The sequence below is a fragment of the Gymnoscopelus microlampas genome (genome assembly GCF_963454915.1).
Source record: "Gymnoscopelus microlampas genome assembly, chromosome: 16".
NCBI classification, from domain to species: Eukaryota; Metazoa; Chordata; class Actinopteri; order Myctophiformes; family Myctophidae; genus Gymnoscopelus; species Gymnoscopelus microlampas.
In genome coordinates this window covers 23,303,110-23,327,983 of record NC_139953.1, presented here as the reverse complement: position 1 = coordinate 23,327,983, position 24,874 = coordinate 23,303,110, and the positions used below count along the sequence as shown (strand labels likewise).

General features: G+C 41.0%; 2 protein-coding genes across 8 annotated transcripts in view; one reads left to right on the top strand and one right to left on the bottom strand.

The window, feature by feature from the left end:
- Positions 1–20,754, bottom strand: part of otofa (otoferlin a) — a 102,352-nt gene extending 81,598 nt beyond the window's left edge. For all 7 annotated transcript variants that reach the window (XM_084083350.1, XM_084083351.1, XM_084083353.1 and 4 more), the window contains exons 1-2: positions 20,376–20,754; positions 13,991–14,049 (exon numbers count right to left, since the gene is read on the bottom strand). In XM_084083350.1, coding sequence (XP_083939476.1) covers positions 13,991–14,049; positions 20,376–20,457 — 141 coding nt within the window. In that variant the 5' untranslated portion in view covers positions 20,458–20,754. The remainder of the gene's footprint in view (positions 1–13,990; positions 14,050–20,375) is intronic.
- An 817-nt stretch (positions 20,755–21,571) lies between these two features.
- cimip2c (ciliary microtubule inner protein 2C) lies at positions 21,572–24,581 on the top strand (the record flags this gene model as incomplete). Its single annotated transcript, XM_084082111.1, has 3 exons — positions 21,572–21,648; positions 21,740–22,010; positions 24,486–24,581. 3 exons carry the CDS (start codon positions 21,572–21,574, stop codon positions 24,579–24,581), a joined length of 444 nt encoding a protein of 147 aa, XP_083938237.1.
- Positions 24,582–24,874: the final 293 nt, after the last annotated feature.

Genomic DNA, 24,874 nt, shown 5'->3' with positions numbered 1-24,874 from the left:
AGGCTTAGTCAGCAAGCATACTGTCACAGTACGAATATGTCAAGGATTAAAGGACTTATGTCTCAACCGGATCGGGAAAAATGTTCTGCAGAATTTCTTCTGCACTCTAATTGTATTCTCTTATCTTTCTGTTTTTGAATTCATGGAGATTTTTTTGTTTTTGTCGCATTCCTAAGCCAATAATTTGATTACGGTGAGTCTCCCACTGACCGATGACCCGGTCGTCAAATTATTGGCTTAGGAATGCGACAAAAAAAAAAAATCTCCATGAATTCAAGGCTTCATGGGGTGTGTAATTTATAGAAAATAAGTATTTTTTTTTTTACTCCTTTAAGCTCCTATTTATCGGTATCACAATGAAAAACTACAGTACCATGATTTCTTTTTCAATTGTAGTGTTTTGCTAAATATTTGGGGCCCATATCCTCACAGCCCACATGTTGGGAAACCCAATAATGGGTCCCGACCCAGTGTTTGGGAAACAGTGCTCTAAAGCAGTGTTTATCAACCTGTGGGTCAGGACCCCCAGGGGGGTCCCCACATGACAGTGAAGTGACAATCTAAGGACTTTTAAGACTTCCGCAGCTCGCTTGTAGATCGTCTATTTTCATAATATTTATCAGTGGACTCGAGTCAAACCAAATGTAATGCCTCAACTCCTACACTCAAAGTGCTTGTCAGGGTGGGGGGTCCCCAGTTCAAATGATTATTTTGGGGAGTCACAGCCTGAAGATTGAGAACTGCTTCTCTGAAGCATGCGGCTCTGGAGGAAGAGTATATCAGCACAGCGGCAGTGGAGAGGAGTGTGTGGAGCTCATACACCCCCTGCTGACATTCTCCACTGACTCAGGGGAACTAAGTGGGCTGTTTAAGTCAGGCAGGTGATCCATCAGGCCTGATCCCATTGCTGAATCCTGTGGTTGCCACCTGCTGCTGTAATCCATATTGGCAAACAAGCCATCATTCTGGAGTCAGAGGTTTCTTTTCTCTGTCTAGTATCTAGACTACACTACTTTCCCTTTCTTCAATGAACATACTGTATGCCTACTATTTAACGATAAATGGCTTTATTTTGAGTTTCTGCATTTGCTAAACATTTTCCAAAGTCATTAAAACATTTCCTAACTTAATTGAATAACTATGCCGGCTAAACATCTTTGCACGGTTAAGTCATGGACGTTTCGTAATTTCATTCGAAATGTAATCTTTTCTCCTGGGACTATTTTCAGCTAGGCTTTTAAAATAAATCCACAATTTAAAATGGACTTCAAATGCAACAATATTTGCATTGGAGTAAGCGTCAAGTCTTTACAAGTTGATTTTCATACCACACTGAAATGAATTGAAGGGAATCCAGCAGCTTGCTTTAATATCAAACAAAACGTCATTTTCAAAGTAGGGGCCACCAGGACTGCCAGGAGGGCCAATTGGAAAGAAGAGGGGGAAGAAAATAAATCATCAAACATTTAATTTAATTCAAATTCAAATTCATTTCATAAGATTATTGTGTCAGATTAACCACTTCTAACCTGGCGTCCCTATTTTGGGCATGTCATTATTGTCAACATTTTATTCTATTTCGTTGCCATTTTGCAGCCAGAGACTATTTGGGGGTCCTTTGCATGGAAAGGTTTAGGAAGCCCTTATCTAGTATACTGTGAGTTGGAGTCAACGGGCTAAACATTTTAGAGCGCCGGTATGGTCCTTTAACTGTGAGTTCCACTCATTGAGCATGGTGACATTCATCCTCCTTTAAGCTCCTATTTATCGGTATCACAATGAAAAACTACAGTACCATGATTTCTTTTTCAATTGTAGTGTTTTGCTAAATATTTGGGGCCCATATCCTCACAGCCCACATGTTGGGAAACCCAAGAATGGGTCCCGACCCAGTGAGTGTTTGGGAAACAGTGCTCTAAAGCAGTGTTTATCAACCTGTGGGTCAGGACCCCCAGGGGGGTCCCCACATGACAGTGAAGTGACAATCTAAGGACTTTTAAGACTTCCGCAGCTCGCTTGTAGATCGTCTATTTTCATAATATTTATCAGTGGACCTGAGTCAAACCAAATGTAATGCCTCAACTCATACACTCAAAGTGCTTGTCAGGGTGGGGGGTCCCCAGTTCAAATGATTATTTTGGGGAGTCACAGCCTGAAGATTGAGAACTGGTCCTTTAACTGTGAGTTCCACTCATTGAGCATGGTGACATTCATCCTCCAAGGCCCCCCTGTGGTGAGGGTCACCTGGCTAAGAATATCTAATAGTGACTGCAGCGCTACACCTCATTTATGACCAAATCTGTTTCAATCCGTTTGAATAGCCCTGAGACATGAGGCCACAGCATGGTGTTAATGGTCTCTGGAATGGATGAGAGAGTTCACAGTCACACCCATGGTTTTGATTATATACTAGACCGCAAAACAGTCCCAAACAGTACGAAACTAATGGAACTAGATACATGCAAAGGCTGTATAGTATGTACAGTATACTGTAAGCATCTGTACATATAACCACTGTATGGTTACGTATACCTACCATGTCTGAATTTGTCGATTTTAAGATAAGACAAAGCGAGAGTAGAAGCTACAACGATATAATACTTCATTGACCGACATACCCCAGGGATCTATACTTGGTCCCCTCATGTCTTCCCTCTTCACCAAATCACTTAGCCGATCTATATCACTTAGATCTATATAGAAAAAATATTATAATTGAAATTCTGAATATTGCAGCTCGCAAATCTCAAGAGGAAATATTTTATTGAATATTTATTAAATATTTATTTATTTTAGTTTGGGGCATCCCATGAATGTTAGAAATCCTAAAATTATCAGTTGTGGGGACTAGAAGTGGTTGTTAGACATGTTTTTTTCTTTTCATGGATATAGTGTTATAGCAAAACATTTTTATTTTCTAAAAGGACAAATTAATTAGTCTTTGGAAAATGATCATGGTATAACTTTATTCGGGGTGTCTGGTTATCAAAAAAATGATGGACAATTTGCAATACTCTAATTGAACGTTTCCCAGTGGCTTGTAATGTGTTCTTACCCCACAAATAGTTTAAGATATTCACAAATGCATGGCCGAGAGGGACCCTATAATAAGTATGTGATCTCATCAAAACTGTGCAGCTACATTTGGTTATTAATGTGGTCATCAAATACAAACCAGCAGCAATACATTTCAACCCTTTCATTATTCCTTGGGTAGGTCATAGAACCCTGCTTTGAGGCACCTTATTCAGATGATCACATTTATGTGTTACACTGTCATTCTACTGAAGGCGTGCACCATAACAAACACTACAACATCAACACACTGGACAGACAGTCACAGATTAAATATTTGGCCACTACTTTGTCTTCATTATGTATTATGCAGTCAGTGTCTCCATGTCTACCTCCTATGGCCCCTATTTGACAGTCAAGTTCACATATACTGTCTGATGAATTGGGAGTGACAAGTAGCTGATCTTCACCAACATCAGCAATTTACTAGCAGGGAGATTTTTATTGCATCTCATTTTGCAGCAACATCCATTAAGAACTAAAAGCTTGCCGTCTGAATATTTCAACGCTTGAGAGGAACTGCGGTCACATTCCCACGTTCGTTCAGACACGGTCCATTTGAAGTGTATGTCAGATGCAGATAACAAAATACCCCAAATTATTTCAGATAAGCAATCTTTTCTACCGTGCGATGAGAAGAGCATTCATCCACAACTTTTCAGGCAGAAGATCACCCACGTTAAAGGAATAGTTCACCCCAAAACATTTTTTTTTCTATCGATTAGTCACCCCATGGAGACTTGAATTCATGGATATTGTTTTGTTTTTGTCGCATTCTTAAGCCAATAATTTGATGACCAGTGGACCGGTAGGCAGCAGTTCCGGTAGGAGACACAAAGGAGACTCTTTGTGTCTACCGAAACCGCTGCCGGTCATCAAAAGTATTTTGGGGTGTGAACTATCCCTTTAACGGCCTCATGCCCTCATCCGATACCTCCTCCACAGACATGATGCATGCTGTAATTGCAGCAATTAGATGCTTGTTAAAGATGACAGGTGATATGCCATAGGTCACTAGGACAGCCGTGAACACACAGAGGCCTGTCTCTGGGGGCGAAACACTTTGTTAATACAGATCACTGAAGACTGAAGTAACACTGCTGGGTGTGGAGCAGTGGTGGAAGAAGTACTCCGATTTTCTTTTGTACCTAATAAGTCCTGCTTTCAATACTTTACTTGAGTAAAAGAACAAAAGTAATGGCATCAAAAATCTACGTAAAAGTACCAAAAGTAAAAGTAGTCATTGTGCAGAATTTAACAAGACAATTTTTGGCGACCCCACACTTTATTAATAGAATAAAATATATTTTCTTATTAAAAAAGAATATACAAAAATATACATTGTTGGCCTTATACAGTATATGAATATTTATTAGAAAATGAAGATGTTAAAGCAGAGATTCCTGCTGATGCCTTATCATTAATTTCATTGATAAGATAGATAGGCATCAGGCCTATCTATCTTATCAATGAAATTAATGAATAATATTTTAGCACAGCCAAAAAAAATGCTAATCGGTACTCAAAAGTATCTCAAAGTTACTTTCCACCACTGGTGGGGGGGGGTCCACGCGTCCCCCGCACTTACTGTACCAACCCATGATTTATCTTGGTTGCATGTTGCCATGGACACAGAAGGTGAAAACATCTCAGTGATGAATTATGAAGTGTGCACTCTATCTCTTTCTCTCTGCATTCTCATTCTCTGACAAGGTACAAAGAATAATATGTTGTATCTATAATTAAGACGTTTTTTCACAAGTGAAAATCTCTTGTGACGCTTTGACATTGGCAGCCAAATACAGCACAGTCTACATCCTCCAGGCTTGGATTCCCGCTTCTCAGATGTATTACTTTTTCAAGTAATTTTTTTATGCGCTTTTATGCTTCATTTATGAGATAGAGGAGTGCAGAGAGACAAGAAACCATAAGGATAGAGAGTGAGAGAGAGTAACAGTGGATTCAAACTCTGGTCCCCGCAGTTCACAAGGAACACGTGATCCATTCTGTGAACTGACTGGCCCCTTTAGATGTATTCTTAAAAGGATGAAATATATGAAGACAGAATTCTGAGAGAGATAGAGCATAACGTGAGCCTTCTGGCTGTCAGTATATACTGTAGTCTTTCTCAATAGAACTGACTTCAATGACTGGAGCCATATGGCCCTTTTTGAAGGAATGTTGAAGAACTAGTGTTTAGGATATCATATTTAAAGTTTAGAATGATTAAAGGTAGGGTAAGTGATATTTTTTGGTCAAAACAAAAAGTTTTGTATTAAAAGGTTAAAGCAATATTCTGATAGTAATCATTGCTATGGAGTGTTTGTTCAGTCACAGGGGTCTCCCCGTCTCTCCAGCTCTTTTTCAGGTACAGTAGGTGACACAATTTCAGCCAATCAGTAGAGAGTACCCATTTATCAGCTTTATTTTTATAGCGTTCCAGTTCCAATTTGTTCAGCTCATTTCTTTGTGTCACCACTTCCAATTTCACTTGTTTAATCTGTATCCCGATTGAGTTCTCTATCCTGATTGGATAAAATTGGTATCCATTCCTGACCTGAAAATGCATTTTCTGTTGGAGAGCTGGAGAGACATGGAGACCTGTTCCTGTTACTGAACAAACACTCTAGCAATGAGTACTATCAGTATATAGAGCTACTTGACACTTATTTTGAGCAAAGAAAAACGTACCCTACCTTTAACATGACATTCGTCATAAAGGAAGAGACAGACAGGGGGAGATAGATTATGTTGTGTGTTACTCAACTGAGAAGTGCACTTAACATGTTTTACTTTGTTTGTTCTCAATATTCAGTATTAATCATTTATTATTATTTTTGATCATCCTTTCTGGTCTAATTTTTAATCATTTTTATGACACCATGATTGGACTATATGCTAGAATGAATGGAGATATTGCAAGGTTTAATAATGTACAGTACAGGTTTCTTCATCAATAGAGAGTAAGAAATATATGGTGTAAGATATAGAGCCCAGATCTATCCAGATCTATACAATATCAATATTGTCGCCACTCCTTTGGGGCACATTTGCACATACATGAAATGTGTCCTCTGTATTTCACCCATCAGTTATTTAGGACCAGTAGGCGCTACAAGGGCAGTGCCCGGGAGGCAGTTAGAGGTTAGGTGTCTTGCTCAGGAACACTTCGACAAATAGACTGGTGCCGGGGTGCGAACTAGGGACCTGTTTCCCAGGCGGCCTCTCTACCCACGCAGCTATGGCGGTCCTGTTATATATTCAACATTTTCTTACATAATTCGGTTATGTTGTTCAGTCCTTGCTGTCCTCAATCCCTTGTGAATGTTGTTTATGCTTTTTACATAACTGTCTGTCTGTCAGGCTTAGATTCATCTAAAGATGTAACAGCACTTTTCAGTTGAGCAAGTTTCATGATGTGAAGTCAGTTCTAAAACAGTTATAGTATAAATCAGGAAAAGAGTCAGTTGCAAGACATTTTATTACTTGTGAAAGTTGCATTTTTTAAGGCATATCCCATTCATCTGTCTCTGCCTATTTTTAATTATATTGGTTTAATCTAATTGAGTGTATTGAGTCTAACCATACTGTATGTCTGTGTAACATTCTGCTATTGTTGAAATGTTCAGTACCACATGTCCTACATGTACTAACTGAATTTGTTACATGCTTATATAGTGTATCACTTTATGGTGATGACCAAACAAACTGATCACTAGAAATGCATTTGATGCATTTCCATTTGACTCTGTGATAAAGAGTGGAATAGAGAGGGGATTATGTTAATTAATGCTAAAAAATAAGCTTACCATGAAACCTCTAAAGAGCTATATACCTCTCTGAAAGCTGTGCTCCTCTGTGTGTGTGTGTGTGCGTGTGCGTGTGCGTGTGCGTGTGCGTGTGCGTGTGTGTATGTGTGTGTGTGTGTGTGTGTCTGTCTGTGTGTGTGTGTGTGTGTGTGCGTGCGTGCGTGCGTGCGTGCGTGCGTGCGTGCGTGCGTGCGTGCGTGCGTGCGTGCGTGCGTGCGTGCGTGCGTGTGTGTGTGCGTGCATGTGTGTACAGTACGTGTGTACTTGTGGGTATGTGAACGTGTGCACGTTTTCACACAGCTGATACCCGAAGTGAGTCCAATTCACTGACCCGCCATCCCTGTCCAGCTAATCACACACACACACACACACACACACACACACAGGAGGGAGGGGAATCGGAGGGGCAAAGCATTCTGAGAAGAGGTATACAGGACAGGTTTTTTAGAGGTTTCATGGTAAGCTTTGCATCAATTGACGCAATTCCCTCTCTATCCCACTGTTTATCACAGAGTCAAATGGTAATGCATACCTGCTGGAGATCAAAAATAGCTGGTCTACAAGCTCAAAACACGCTGAATCTTTGTTACTTTCCTCCATCCATTCCATGCTCCATGTCACTTCTACTGCGGAAAAATCCTGACTGTCAATTTAACACTCAGAGTGTACATTAGTATAAATGTAATTTGTACACTCTCATTGTAAGTGATGGACAAATTAACACAGGATTTTACAGTTTACATGATTTAATGTACTCTTAACCCTCCCTCTCTTACAATGTTTGTCAAACAGAACCTGTTATTGAATAGAAAGCAATACTTATTTGCACATTATTTGAACATATTGACATAACTGGACTTGTTAATGTTATGGCCACAGTTTTACAATAAATCTTCTCAGGAGGCAGTAAGTGCAACTCTTTCAAACTGTTTCATCTACAAAAGTGGGTTATAATTTATTCATAGTATCGTATGCTAGCTATGGTTTTCTCTTGCCGTTTGCCAAGCAAAATAAATAGTTAGTCGGTTAAAGGGGGTACATGGATTCATAAATCAGGGAACAGGGTTACTGAAGCGAAAAACATTTGAGAACCACTGCTGTGGTACTGCAGAGTAGACACTCACATTCATTTCAGTGTAACTCATGTGTCAGGATTAAATGCCCAACTACCTCCTGTTGAAAACGCTAGGCCAGTCACAGTCAGTCATAATTAGAGCGCTTATAATCCCTGATGTTGTTAACCATGGTTGGACAGCTTTCATTGCTGCTGCTCCATATTAATAACATGCAACAGTAATGTAGGCAGCAGCTGATACAGTAAGCCCATTTAGAATTCCCGCAATGAATCAGAAAATCTGGGATTCACCTGAAATGCTGGATAAATACGTATATAACTCATTACAACAAATTTCAAATAAATGTTATCCGTACTATTTTTGGTAATATTCCACAGTGCCATTTAATTTCATAGCAAATTATTATTTAAGAATAGCAGACACCACTTTTTCCCAAAAAGTTGATATGTCATTTGATACTGAAAACTCTAAAACTTATATTCGTATATATAACGTATATTCTCTCCATTTCAAACATGGCAGTGCAAACAGCCCGGGAGCTGTGTCAGCTATTTTAAGGCGACAGGTACTTCTATGGGAGAGTTTATTAGGTTCATTTATTGGCATCATATTGTGTTTCATGCTGGGTTCAGCCTCAATAAAACTGCAATTAGCGCCACAAGTTTCTGCTGTGGAAGAACAGATGGTGGAGATAATGAACAATACAAATGTCAAATATTGTAAACTGCTAAACAATGCCAAAGTCGGGAGAACAGACGTAACGTGGGCTGCTCACTCGTCAAAGCCTTTCAACCAAATCATATATTTTAACAGCAGATGTTCTGTCTTTCCGCACTGGAAAACCAAGTTATTGTTTAAGTTATCTGGCACCGTATCCCTGGGATATTACATACTAAAACTTTACAACACATGTCAAATTAAGAGCCTAAAATGTGCGCAGGTACTGTGGAGAAGTACAGCAGTGTTCTCATCACATATTACAACGCAACACAATAGTCTTCCAAAATACTGACAGCAACCACCTGTCCACCAGATACCTGTTCATTTCATTCCATTCTTCTATCTTACTGGCATGCTTCTTTTTCAATACGGCAAGAAACAGAAATCAGACTTTATAAATGTATCCGCAATATACAATTTAACCAGTTGACCGGGGCCCTCCAGGGCTCTATACTAAGTCAGCTCTTTTTTTCCCTCTACAACAAATCTCTTCGTGAAAAAAGACGATCTACAAGCTCACAATGTGCCGTGTTGTGATTCATTGTGAGCTTGTGGGTCCGCTATTTTTGCAGAATGCTTGCCCCAGAATAGAGACACTTCTACTCTGAGCAGTGAGCAACTTTCAAAGTGCAAGATCGGAGTAAGCACCATGAACCCAAGTCATCCAACAATCTTTCTCTATGTATGTCATTGTCTACTCAAATCATTGCCAAGCAGTATCCGTGCAAACTTGAAGACAAAAAACATAGAAATATGTTTTCAATGTGAGAGGAACTTGAGATATTCTGCCACTCCTGGGAGCCACTGGGCTAGAGATTTACAGTATCTGCACATAGTGAATGAGATGGAAAACATTCCCTATAGAAATTATCTACTACACTTCTGTGGTTCTGTGTTATTCCAGACAGCAAAACACACTAAAGTATGATTTCAACACAAAAAACTCCATTGGCCTCCAAGACGCCATAGAAGCTGCTTTCAGCATTCAGTGCCAGCATATTGAGATGAGTACTGTCTACCCACCTTATTTAGTACCCACCATGTACCCAAAGTTGGGGAAGCACTTCTCCTGGGCAACTCTGTATGTTCCCAAAAACTAATTTATTTCTAGTGCTAGTAGTTTCTGCCTGGGCATGGCCCACTGAATACTGCCACATCTCATCTCAGTCATGTCAAAAAAAATGTGCACTGTAAAATCCAGAGAATTCATTTAACTCTGAGAGTGTACAAATGGAACAAAATGGACCCTTACAGTTCCCACCAATTACTGCGCAATGTGCAGTAATCGGTGTGCAAAATCTGTCTAGTTGGTTCCATTTGTACACTCTCTGGGCCCTATTTTGTGTGTCTTACCACACACGCACGCACGCACGGACGCACGCACGCACGCACGCACGCACACATACATACATACATACATACATACATACATACATACATACATACATATGTGACCTGACAGTGGTCAGCTCTTGTTACTGTATGTCTGATTTATACTTGGTTGCAGGCTGTGTCGACCACCCAACAAAACATTTTATACAAGCTCACAACGCATTGCGTTTAGAGTAGGCCTACTCAACGGGCCTGAAAATGAAGGCCCGGCCCTAACTGGGCCTAACTGGGCCGGAACGAACAGGGCCCGGCCCGAACAATTACCATAATGTTAGGCCCGGAAAAAGGCCCGGAAAAAAACCCAATATATATATTGTTTTCTTTTTGTTTTTCATGGAACCCGAGGCTTGGCCCGGCCCGACTAATTAGCATAAATGTTCGTCCCGGCCCGAAAACGTCGAGGTCGGGTAGGGTCGGGTTCTGGCAGAATTTGAGAATTCTAATTGCATCACAACACATTGTGAGCTTGTAGATCTGCTATTTTCGGTGCACGACTCTGGCATGCAAATAAACATGCACTGTACCACTGTTCCATGAAACCCTTTTTTAAAAATGATGTAATAACTGTCTCTCATTAAAGTGCTCAGTGCAGTACAGTTTTGAGGTAGCTGGATCGGGGCGGAGGGATGATATTAATGTATTCATTGAATCTGATTATTCACATTGCCTACTGTGCAGTTCAAATCTCCTCACAGCATAGCCTGTTAACTTCAAATCCAAACACATGTTCATGTATTCATGTGGGCAAGCAGGTCTTCGAACTGCAGAAGTGAATTATTTTAGCCCTTCAGCTACATCTTTGCAATATATCTGCCCCCATTCTTTCTTCCAGTTATGTCACACTAGTGAGGGGGAAGCCCTGCAGTCACACTGGGGTCTAGAGTAGCAGCTAAAAGCTAACCGCCAAAATGGAATGAATAATGAATTCAGCCTCATCCGGTTTAACAGCAGACTAGTTCAAAGGCATGCTGCAAGACCATGCATAAAGAAGCAAGGCGCGCATCTAGATGCTATTAGCTCCCAACTCAAGGGGCTGTGTTCACCGAGCCGCAAATATCTCGAGGTGGGGAAGAAAAGCCTTCATATAATTCGTACCAAAAATAGACGATCTACAAGCTCAGAACATGTCACGCTGCGACGCGTTGTGAGCTTGAGAATTGGCTATTTCTGTTGCACCAGGCGTTTCATTAGAGAAGATTGCAATAGTGTTTGGGTTGACAAAATATACGCCAAAAAAACACAGACTCGGCCATGATTGAGGCACAAGCCGTCCCCTGTGATGGCTGGCCATTCCACTGATGCTGAGTGATGCTAATGAGAGAGCTTACTCAGGACCAGTGCCTGACCACTGGATAACGCTGTCACATGGGATCGCTTCTCACTGCAGGCCATTCGGCTCAACACCAGCTACTGGGAGAGTAACTACTACCCGATAATAAATGCCTCTGGTGCAGTTAAACTCAGTTCTGTTGGTTTTTTTTTCTTATTCTTTCTTCCCACGAATTAACACAAACATAATTTCTGTGGAGAGTGTCACTTTTTCACTCCAAAAGTGACACGTCAACATTGATTTTGTGCACTGTGTGTGAGTGCCTGCCTGAAGAGACGTTCAGTTATTTCCCTGATTAGACTCAAAACAATGGCCTCGTTATCAGCAAAGGAAGCAGTGCTACGCTTGTACTGAGCCCTTCAAAGGAAGGATGTTGTCCTCAGTAACAGCACCGTGGCACGACTCAGGCTGCACTCCACTGTTCTTCCAGAGAAACACAGGACTAAATAACCCCTGGGAAGTCATCTATTTTATATGGTGCCTTCACTCTCATTCTTTTCCCCCCTTCTTTCATTCCCCATTCCACCCACATACACACATGCCCAAGTTTCTGTTTCTTCTACTCTCTGTTTTTCCATCCAAACCATTCCATCAAAAAGCTGGATTCCCGTCCTGACAAGAGCCCACAGGAATCCCTTTGGGAACATTTCCCAGGGACCTACAGTAGAGGAGTGACAAGCAGCCAGCCCTGCAGTCAGCACAAGGACTCAGATAAGAGTCAGCAGGGCATAGACGTCATATTCAGTCCCTTGTTGTGAAATGAAATGTGATTTGTTTGGCTTCAAAGTAAGCCATATACAACTTGCTATTCCAATAGACTACCCCCCCCCCCCTCTCTCTCTCTTCCTAGAGAGGTGCCACTGCTGGCTACCTCCTCTCCACAGCAGCAGGGGTGTGGAGTGTCTGGATTAATCACTGCGGAGCGAGCGTTCAATGACACGCATGGCTGGAAGACTCTGCCTCTCCCTGTCATCGAAGCCCCAGGATTGGCTCAGAAGGCAGCGTGAATGGGAGAGAGAGCCATTTAAAGACACCAGATAAGACATGGCCCATTTACCGTCTAAAACCAATGAGATATGTGTGGCGCTAAGGGAATAAAGCATGAACTTGTATGACACTAGTACAGGCACAATACTCCAAATAATGAATACATTTTCTGTGACTGGTAATGGGTATGCTAGAGCTGATAATGAAATAAATATAATTCTGAAGTCTCCCTATGCCATAGCCTTCAAAGGAAAATCCAAAACAGCTATTTCAATTATCATGGAAAGTAAATTCAAGATCTACAGTACAAATATAGACAACACACCAAACCACCAAATCACCATGGGGACTGTCGGTGTTAGGAGTTCCATCAATGTCAACTCTACAGTGTTAATAATCTATGTATTCGCACATCCACTTCATTCGGATGAAGGTGCGTTGGACAGTGAAAACTGAAGACTGAAGCAAACTGAAGCGAACAAAAAATGATGCGCACTGCTCTATTTCAGCAGCCTGCAGTCTGCTTTTATTTAAATTGACAGACGTTTCGGTCCGACTGTACCTTCATCAACTCTACAGTATTGTCACACAGCTGTTCAGCTTCAGTGGAGACTTTTCACACAATAAAACTGAGCTGTAAGTAAGTAAGTACTATAGCCTTGGGAACCAACTGTTCCCAAGCCATGTGGCCCGATAGGTCAGAAGACAATCTCTTCTTTCCTTGAGGCAGCTTGATGTACAAGTACACCCCCTGGACATGACGCTAGTGTGTCACAAGGACTTACTCCATTCCAGTCCAACCCTTGATGCTGAGTGCCAAGCAAGGAGGCATTGGGTACCATTTCTTATAGTCTTTGATATGACTCAAAACAGGGATTGAACCCCTGACCTCCCAATGTCAGGGCAGACACTCTAACCACAAAGCCACTGAGCTGTACGCTATTATAAAATTAACATGTGGATTCTATTTTGTTCCCTTTAACGCACTCCTACCAGATTATCCTATATAGAGTTTAATACTGCACTGGCTAACAGTAAAATTCAATGAAATTCTCAGTGAAATTCTCACTGGAAAGAAATACTCACAATAAAACTTTCACTCACAGGAGGAATTTACTGGAATTTAATCTTAATTTACATTTCTTAAGAATGAATATACTTCCTGTACTGATGAATGATGTGAGAATAAATAATAGCTTACATTCTTGGTTCCAATGTATCAATATATTATGTACGGTATTTATCAATACAACATCAACTGTGGAGGTACAGACCAGAGACTACTTACTGTAGGGGAAGAAGATGTCATTCCAAGCCAAATGGCTTAAAAGTAGTGTTATTTTCACTCAAGTTCACTGTGACAATTACTTGTTACAGCTACATGTAATGTACAAAAGCAAGTACAGTAATGTCATGGGATGTTCTTATTTTAATTACAATTCTCATCTTCCTTGTTAATGCTATATTTATCTTAATTTATATTAAATAAAACAAATCTACCTTTTTCTTCTTGGGAATTTAAAGAATGGCGTTATACGTTAGTCACTATCAATGATCCTGTGTGCAGTATACAGTATACTATCAAAAACAATGTTACTGACCTCATTGAAGTGGGCTTCTTCCCCACAGTTCTCCAGTATACGACTGTAGAAGGGCAACCCTATAAGATGAGAATGATGTTCAGTGTTAAACATTTATACAACAAAAATGCATGACACAGATGTTATTGCAGGTTAATTAGCCCCAGTTAACAATAAGAGCATGAATCATGTTACACATGACAAACACTGACTTATTGCATTTGTTTTAACCTGCATGCAGTACTAGATGGGTGGGATTTACCACATGACGTTTGCATTGTCAGGTATGTCATCATTCATAGTGAAGTGAATAAACCCAACCCTAACTACAGTAACACAGGTGTGTATTGCCAGGGACCCAAGGGGGTGATCGTGCCAAGTGGGAAGTCGGTCAGATCAGTGGCTGTCCAAATCTATCTATATAACTAAACAAATCTCTGTGTCTGTCTGTCTGTCTGTCTGTCTGTCTGCGTGCGTCCCTTTTTTGCTCATACAGAATGAGATCCCTGATTTCATCAATATGACGTCATAGAATGGCCTCAAGTACTATGATAATGGGTACTGCACTAATTACTCTGACGGGTACAACAGGTACTCTGACAACAGGTACAACGGGTACAACGGGTATTACATAACCGGAGGGGCATGTGCTCCCAATAGGCATCGTTCCCAACGGGCATCCGCAGAGCTTTAATTGTCAAAAACTGTAATTGTGTAAATATCCTGACATTCATTGATTGTTTATGTGTGGGACAAATCCCACCTACAGTAGCTCTTTCAAGTGTTTAAACAAGCAGGTTATAGAAAATAATTGTCTTCAGTCACTGTTACTGTGAGTTACTGTGCGTGTGTGCGTGTGCGTGTACAGTATGTGCGTGTGCGTGTGCGTGTGCGTGTGTGTGTGTGTGTGTGCGCGCGCATGCATACGTGCGTTCATGCCAGATGAAATGCAGGTCAAAAGAGAAAATAATAATGATTTAACTACAAAAGCAAACAAAGGAGACGGCCTGAATGGAGCCACAAGAGACGAGAGAAAGAAAACCAGAAAAACAAATGGCTACAAGATGAGTCATACGGCCCTGGAAATGACGGAGCAGAGAGACAGCAAGTGAGGGAAAAAAATGAGGACATCAATACTTTGCAAAACAATTACATGCATTTCCTCAGGCTCATAATGAATGCATAAACGAAAAAACATTTAATAAATAACTGAAGGGAATAACAATAGGGTGGAGGGTGGAATCTAATGATGCATATTCTCAAAGTAATGAAACACAGCTTGTGTTGCAGGGCCTCCATATACAGTGGATGTGGTAGTCTCTCTGTAGCCCTGTCGCTGTCTGCGTGGGGTGAGTGCGCACGTGTCATAGGTATCATGGTTTGTCTGTGTCTGTGTGCAGTGCACGTGTATGACATAGGTGCCTGCAGTCTCTCTGTCTGTCTCTGTGATGAATTGTAAAACAGTAATGTCGAATTACCCACGCTGTCTCTTGCTAGTAGTACTGTAGATCCCATATGCCGGATGGACAGCTTGATTAGCTATTTCCACTCTATACCATACATTGGGTATATGAATTCACAAAAATGTGAATGTGAACATGTTGCTGGGGTACTGGAAAACTATTCAGGGGTTGATAATTAGTTCCTTGGCCTACTGGCAGCGTGCAAAAAGGTTTGATGGAAATAAATATCAATTTGGGGGTCCTTGACATGAAAATGTTTGAGAACCACTGAAATAGAATATGACGTTTTATAGCACCTCTTCAATAATATATGACTTAAGTGGGTTGTCAGTGCACATTCCTCTCTCTCCACTCTCCACTAATGTAATACTGTACAAAAGAGGCCTGAAAAGTGACATTTGGAATAAGTAAAACAAGGACTAGGGCTGTCACGATAATTACATTTTAGTTGACGATTAACTATTGTGATTAACAATAACATTTTGTTTTTGGCATAAAAATATAGTAAATACTTTTACATTTATTATGCATAGCAGATATAACAAATCCTGGTACCAATAATCAAAATAAATAATGTGTAGAACGTCTATTTCCGCTATTTTTCAACAGATTAATTTATACAGGTGAATGGAAACGTGATTATGTCAAATAATTGCAATCAGGTGATTAAGTAAGAATTGTGACAGGCCTAACAAGAACACCATTCACATTTAAGTGTAACAAACATTCCCATGCTTCGATCACACTTATGCAAGTGCTTTCACCTAACAGGGTACTGTAGGTTTCTGAAAGGGATCATACGAAGGTTAGGTAAGATAAGATAAATTGTACAGCTTCACTTTCTGGCAGCATTAGAAAGAGAGAGAAATTGAAAGGTTCGAAGACTCAGTGAAAAAGAAAAATCTTTAAAGAGGAAAAGGGTAATGGGGAAGCAAGTGTATGCTAGACTTTCATGGTGGCTGTGATAGACATGATGAAAAGTAATGAAGGCAGAAAAGAGGGGATTGGAAAAACACTACTTTAGACTCTGTAACCAAAAAACGGACATTATGTCACACAGGTGTTTGTTAGAGTCCTTTCAATGTCAGACTAATTTAGGTATATGGAATTGGGAGCAGTCAAGGTTAAATTGCAACCAGTGGAGTAGCGCAATCCTTGAAGTGCCGGTCTTCATTTCTGTGTGTGTGTGTGTGTGTGTGTGTGCACGTGTGTGCGAAGGGCAGGGTCACCTGGAACAGCGAGTTCCATCTTGATTGTACCATTCTGGGCTGTCACTCAGCTTTTTCCACTGGCCCATTTAGAGGTATGGTCCAGGAGATGCGGTGCATCCCAAATAGAACTCAAACCAGCAGGTGACAAGTAAATGGTAGAGATTGAAACTCAGTTAAAGTGGCAAAGAAAAACTAATTGTCTGATGAATGTGCAGTGGGCTGATGGTTGGAGTGTGAGAGAGACATGGAAGTGGAGTGGAGGAATGAGGTGGACATAATCCCTTGATTATCTCCGCCAGGCCGAAGGCCAGGGATGGAGAATACGTTTTCACCACTGTGTTTGTTTGTTTGTGTGTGTGTGGGGGGGGGGGGGGGGGATTAGCTGGACAGTCCTAATACAAAAAAAATGTAATTGAGAGTGGAGTTGGGGTGCTAGGGATGGCGGGTCAGTGAATTGGACTCACTTCGGGTATCAACTGTGCGTGTGTCTGTATCACGCACAGACCGACAAGTGCGCGCGCACACACACACACACACACACACACACACACACACACACACACACACACACACACACACACACACACACACACACACACACACACACACACACACACACACACACACACACACACACACACACACACACACACACACACACACACACACACACACACATTGATAGAATCGTTCCGCTTCAGGCTACTGTGCAGAAACCAAGCCTTACACTAGCATCAAGCTGGGAGTTGGGAGTGCTTTGTTCTTTGATGTTGCCAAGAGCTACAGATAACAGGCTAAAGGGAGGCTTAAGACTCTGCCGTATCTACAAAAATGGCAATAAAATGAGCAAGTTCAGTATACCCATCAAAGGTTTGCCAGAAATTAATTGAGTTTTAAAATTGAGAAAGTTGGAGACATGAGTTTTGCTTCCTCTGATGTCTGGTCTTCAAAGATATACATTTTTAGTCGGAAGTGATGAAGTGACTTTGGTTAAAAGTAAAGTCAAGTATGAGATTTCACCCAGGCACTTACTAGGAAATTCTATTGTGTTCTTTGTCGCATCTCCTATGAGGGATGTAACAAAATCAGTACATTGGCTGACAGCAAGCAATCTTTTTTTGTCACTCAAGATTAAGATTGTCTAAATTGATAGTTTCAAATGTTTTACCTTATAGAAACTAGATTAAGTTTTCCTTCTGTGTTTTGAGGGAACAAGGGGCCTGGAAGTCAAATTGGGTGGAGGGAGGCAGTGTAATATAATAAACACCTCTCCAGGTTTCCAGGGGTCATGGCGGTTGACTCACTCAGTGGGGCAGGGAGCTTCCTGATGAAGCCCTTCCTCTCCAGACAGGAAGCTCTTGGGAGACTGTACTGACAGTTTGTACCCGGCAAAAGCCAAGATGGATATCAGCTACATAACAATGTTGTAAGGCTGGCACAAGTAAACAGGTGAAACAAAATGTATCCATTCAAACGTCCGATAATCAGCATTATTTATATATCCTCAAAAATTGAACTTTATTGGCTATTGACTGACTGATTGGCTGTTGAGAAGGATTCCAACGTATCAAAAGCAGGAAGAAATTGTGTAGCTTTGGTTGTGGAAAACAACATGTACAGTAACTGAAGCGTAAATTATACAATGTCTTATGACAGTGTCGCTTGGCAAAAACAACAGACTTTTTTCCCTTGGAAATCTTATTTTCGGTGAGCGACACCATCGTGCGATAAAGTATAAATTAGGCTTTAAAAGTATTATGCTGTAAAGAGATCACAAGGAGACAATGACAATATCAAATCCCTAACAATATAGATGACAAGGTTCCTATAATATAATCAAGACCCTGGTGTATTGACTGCTGTGCGGATCACAATATTATTATTGATCCATTCTAGAGAGAGAGGGAGAGGGGGGTGGAGAGAGGGATAGAGACATAAAAGAGAGAGAGATCGAGACATAAGAGAGAGAGAGAGATGCACCAGCAGCATCAACAGAGATGCTAAACCTACTGTACACCAGCTGGTAGAAAGTAGACTGACCACTCTCCACCTGACACTTCCACCCCCACATCCACCCCATGAACAAGACCCTAATCCTCCTAACCCCACCCCACCTCTCCATTGTATATCAATCAAGGAGCCATCAAAGAATTTAGCTGCGGGGCAGTTATTCAAGAAGGCTTATTCTACTTCAGATAATAGATATGCTAGCCTGATAGATAATTATTAAGTAATTCCTCTGACCTATGGGAGGCTATTTGGAGACAGGGCTCCGGGTCAGTGACGATGACAGCTGTGGCGTGGCGAACGCCCGGAAGGCAAGAGAGGACTCCTTTTATCACACAGGTCAATGCAAACACTCACTGCCATATGTTTCAGTTCATCTAGCCCAGGGGTCTGCAACCTTTTTGAAATGAAATGCCATGTTTTTATATTCTTGATAGTGAGCGTGTCATATCAACATTAATTTGACACTACTTCAAAATAAAATATTTACAGATTCTGATTGTCCATAAATATAACATATTTTTTCCTTCTTTTTAAATATTTTCTTTCACATCAGGACATTGTAATGATCATTAGACTTATCAAGTTATCATATAATTAGACGTATAACTTGTTATCATTTTAGCTCAAATGTTTGACTGTGCCTTGTGCTGTTTACATTTCTGTCTAACAAAGTATTCAATCAATCAATCAAAGACTCAGAGCAATAACCCACCTATCTCCCAGAGTCCTTCCCCATGCAGTCAGAGTTCACAGTTTGAATGTAGAATTATGTGCAGGATTTTATTTGCATACATATGTTAGAGGACTTCATTTAATACTTTTTTTTTTAAATATTTTACACTAAACCAAAAATCCTCTCTCTCACACTTAAGCCAGTGTGCTGGTGATCACCCTCTCCTGAGTCCTGTGCCAATGCTGGCTGGCAGCACCTGCACCCGTGCCTAAGGCTGCCTACCCCTGATCTAGCCAATAAAAGGCTACTGGCCTATTCATTTGTGACTTAATTGGGGAAAAACAAAAACGCAAACACATTTTCGGACTATATTGGTCCACTCTCCTTCCTGCGTAAAAGGCGCATTGAAACAGATCGCGTCAGGTTGATGTGGTTGCGTTGCAACGTCCTGCGCACACACCTTCTGGGGATCCCGCATGCAGGGGGTTTCCCCAACTCCATGCACCCACACTAGAAGGTGAACCGCAAGTCGAGTGTCTGTTTTCCAAACACTGGGTCGGGACACAATTGTGGGTCCCGGACCCATTTTTATGGGTCGCGGACCCATTTTTATGGGTCGCGAGTGAATATCCCTTTTTTTCGTTATTATCATTTCAAAATACCCCCCCAAAAAAAGGAAAAAAACAAACAAATGAAAAACTGCAATTTTCCACAATAATTTGATGAATATATATTACAAGTCCATAAAAGTAAAAACACGTAGGAAGTAGCCTAGTGAAAATAGCTGATCTACAAGCTCACAATGCGGCGCAAAGCGAGGCCTTGTGAGCTTGTAGATCTGCTATTTTCACTATTTTGGGTCCCGGTTAGCTATGGACCAGAGCTAGGTCCCGGGCAAACGTATCATTTCTCTTTTGGGTCTTGAGCTAAAAAGTTTGGGAACCACTGGAATGGAGTATCTCAAACAAATCGCATGCGGCAAATTATGCATCGAGATATCAGCCTTAAAAAAAAAAGAAAAACGTTTCAGACGTGACGTCTCTTCTTACCTCGGAATGTAACTTTGGCAATCCTGTCCCCTTTCCCGCGAAGGTAGGCGACAGTCTTTAAATGAACCAACAGAGCCATCATATAGAGTCCACTGGAAAGAGTCGATATTTCTTTCCACACAACAATAAAACTTTATCAGATTAAATGTAGCCTAATCTAACTATAGTCTCTCTTTAATGGTCTTTTTAGGCAGCAAGCCCATCAATGATGCGTCTTCTCAATTCGCGCAAACAACATAACGTCTTCCATTGTGCAGACAGTAGGCTATCTACTTTTACCTCCTGGCATAGAGAGAAATGTTGAGTTATTGATGGAGAGTGGGGTGTCCCGTAGTTTCGTTTTATCCCTCTTTGTTCCTCTTGGCTGCTGCTTCCATCGCTCATATCAGAGCCTTACTAGAGCGTGTGTGGCAAACAGCAGGGATTTCTCTTTTGCTGTGATGGAGGAGGAAGGGTGGGAGGGGGGGGCTAAAGCTCTGGGGAGGGGGCATCATTTAACAGTCCAGTGTTGGGCAGTGAATGAAATAGCACACAAATATAGGCTACAGACACACATATGTATGTTACTGTAATACAGTATGCTGAGTGTGTGTGTGTGTGTGTGTGTGTGTGTGTGTGTGTGTGTGTGTGTGTGTGTGTGTGTGTGTGTGTGTGTGTGTGTGTGTGTGTGTGTGTGTGTGTGTGTGTTAAATAAATACATTTAATTCATTCAATTCAATGTAATGTATGGCACTTGCATGTCATTTGGTAACAGGATGGCTGGGCACCTCAGTGTTAAATTGGCTATTAAAAAAAAAATACAAAACCTGTATATTGAGTAATTTTGGGACATAAACAAGAAGCTGAATGATAAAATTAAGTCTGATAATGATGTAACGTGTCGTGCCTGTTCACGTGCATGATCACATCATGTATACTTTACATTACTTAAGACCATTTTTCAATTTTACATCGAGGTGCCCAGATGTCCCTAGTGCCCACTTATCCTGAATCCTGTAATTTAATGCCTTATTCAAATGCTTAAACTTTTCATTCACTCAGCTCTATAGGATCGATATAGGCTCAGCCAAAACTCCAGAAAGTGTTGTCTTCCAGTCGAGCTGCGTGTAAGGGACAGTTGCCAGGCAACACTTTGTTGCCCTAGGGTGAGTTACATTGTTGGGTCATCAGTCCAAGCTGTTCGTCGGTGTACCGGCATGGCTCTCAGAGGACACGACAGCCTCAGGATCATAACGCATAATGCAACCTACAATCCACCTGCTCTCATACCTGGGTGAGGCCTGGCCCGAGCATGGTGTTTCATTATATCATGACTTTACAGTATGACATGAGCTAACCTGTGTTATTTATTTCCATAATTTCAGGTACAGCGGCCACGTCCCACACATCAAATTCCTGCCTGGAGAAACCTTTGGGAATGCAACCAACAGATATTTACAGGAATGCCGCAGGGGAATCGTGTCTGGCAGTAATAAGAATCTCTCCGGGAACATTGGAAGGTTCCCCTCCGTTAGCCACAACAACAACATAATAACCCCGCGGGCACACGCTCACAGCCTGGCTGTCAGTGGAGCTTACTGGGCCGGCCTCAATGTGGACTATGATCGTCAGATGGCGCTCAAAACATTCGGACAGGTTGGTTCTACACCGCACAATGGAGTGGGGAGACCCTCAAAGAATGCAACAGTGGTTGAAATAAGTAACTAAGTAGCCTACATTTACACAAGTACTGTATTTACTTAAGTACAATTTTGAGGTATAGGCTAATAGTTTTAACTTTACTCGAGTATTTCCATTTTTACTTTATACTCATACTCTACTACATATCAGAGGCAGATATTGCACTTTCCACTCTCCACTACGATTATTTGAAAACTTTACTGACAAGTTACTTATTATTATAACAAAACATACATTAACCAATCAAGCCATATTTTAAACTGGTGTCTTGGATCTGTGTACTTTTTCCACCACTGTAGTCCAATCGGAATGTGTCCTGTATGCCAATGGGCAACATGCTGGTAGGTGATACTGTAGCCTCCCTCCTCGCTGAAGCAAATGCACATTATGTATATATTCAGCTTTAGTTAAATAGTTGGTTCAAAGACTGATATGAAGGAATATTACATCCAGACATCCATTAGGTCAAAGAACATCAAAATACAGCTTCCTTGGAGGAATAACATATTTAGTTAATGCCTCCCAGGCTGATGTAACCACTCTCCAATGCTGACAGGAAAGATTAGTAGGCTACCTCCCAGGCTGATTATAAGGCCAGTGAACACTAGAAGCTATAATACAACCCTTCAAAGCTGATAAAATAACTGGCAAAGGCAGATAGGAAGTAATGGACGATAAGACCGTCCAGATCAATGTATCTTCTTGAGAATTAGTAAATTGGAGTCCTCCAATGCTCATATACTATAGCCCCATAGGCTTAGAAGTTAAAAGGCTGATTAGAAGGATTTCTGAACATAGCTCGGCATCAGTGTCTCAGGAGGTAGAGCTGAGCAGCCGTTTGGGAAACGGAAGATTTCTGGTTAGATCACCAGCTTCTCCTGGCTTTGTGTTGAAGTGTCCTTGAGCAAGCACACTGGACCCCTAACAGCTACTGATGTGCAGGTTGGTGCCTTGCATGGTTGCCTCTGCTGTAGGTGTGTGAATTAGGGCTGTGCAACATTTCATTTCAGCATCGACATTGCAAAGGATTGTAGCTGAAGTAAATTGGGTCAGTCAGACAGTCAAAATGTACTAAACTTACAACACTTACTTCTTCGTTCATCAACTAATCTGAAAGAAAAACATTACAGACTGGTCTTGCACACACATTCTGCACTCACAGAGGTGTTATGTTGTCAGTCATATTGAACAACTGCCATATTTCCCTCTCTAATTGCTAGTGACAAATTATTTAAAACTGAGCTATTGAAGTTATATATACTAACTAGACCATACCCGGTCGACGCATCCGTGGGGGGATATGCGCACATGATCTGGCAACCCGGGAGGCAGTTCGTCCCATAGCTGGGCAGCCCCGTAACCATGGCGACAGTGTTTTACACAAAAACGCTAATAAGAAGCTGAGATTTGATGAAATTGAAAAACGGGCTGCACAGTTAAGTTCAGATGGTAATGGTCAATGGCTGTGTGCAAAATCAGAGCAATTGGTCCAGCCACTGAGGAGAACCGGGTAGCTTCACCTACCACTACAAACACTCACCACTACAAACAGACAGACAGACAGACAGAGGTTACTAGAATTATAGTATGATATATATATATATATATATATATATATATATATATATATATATATATATATAACTAGCGAATATATCTGGTAAAATGATTTAATTCCTGATTTTCTATAGGCCTATTGCAATAGGCCTAAATATAAAAAAAAACTAAAATAAATATCACCATGTCAATTGTCTCAGATATGTTTCATCCCTAGTGTGAATGGATGAATGTAATACACATTATAAAGCACTTTGGACAAAGGCACTATAGAAATGCAGACCATTCAGCTTCGTTGGAGAGAGCATGGTATTCAATTTGAGGATGCCTCAGAGGCTGGTACAGCTATAAGTGTCCACCAAGGCTGTTAGGATGAGTACCTCCCAGGCTGGTGTTTGAAATGTGTTGTGGTGGGTTTGCGTTGATGCCATCTGGTTGGCTGGGCCCTTGGTGGGGCGGTACATAATGTTAGAAGCAAGGCATGTTTTGGTGCAAATACCAATAGTTCGACAATTTTCTATACACTATAATGGTTATATTTACCAAAATGTTTCAGTTTAAGGAGAAAAGGGAGTTGGAGAAATTATGCTTTTAATTGAAAAGTCGTGTCTACGTAAAACTGAGAGCAGGCCCACAATAACACTGATTAGGTCCCACTGGTCGCTGTCCAAGGTGCTGAAAGCATGGATTTACAAGATTTTAGCTTGTCAAACTACCTTCAACAGGGCAGATTCCCTTCTCAATATCTGGGGAGCCTTTCTCCACACGCTTTCTAACCAGCATTTCAAAACATGTACATTGTGAGAGTTTTGTAGCGTGTTGCTTTTCAGATGCAGTCCCTGACTTAACAACGCTGTGTATTTTCCCCCCCAGCTGTCACAGAAACACAGGGAGAGATACAAGGACAGAACTGGGACCAAAGAGCTGGTCACTCACTTCAGTATCCCAGTGAAAGAAAGAGACAAGTAAGTACCCACAGGAACAGCATCCACAGATGTTAGAGAGAGAGAGAAGTTTAATATAAATATGTAGCTGGGCTATTTAGTAATGCTATGATATGTGTAAGGGTTTAATTGTTGAACAGGCTCAAGTAAGATTGTTGATCCATTTACTGTCTGGTGGATAATATTGATAAAGTATACATGGATATTAGATGTATACAAAATTAATGAATCTGTTATTTAGCTGCAAACAAATTGAAAACCAATGCAATAAAATTCCAAGCCTAATATTAAAATTATTGCTTTCATTAACCTTGCTGA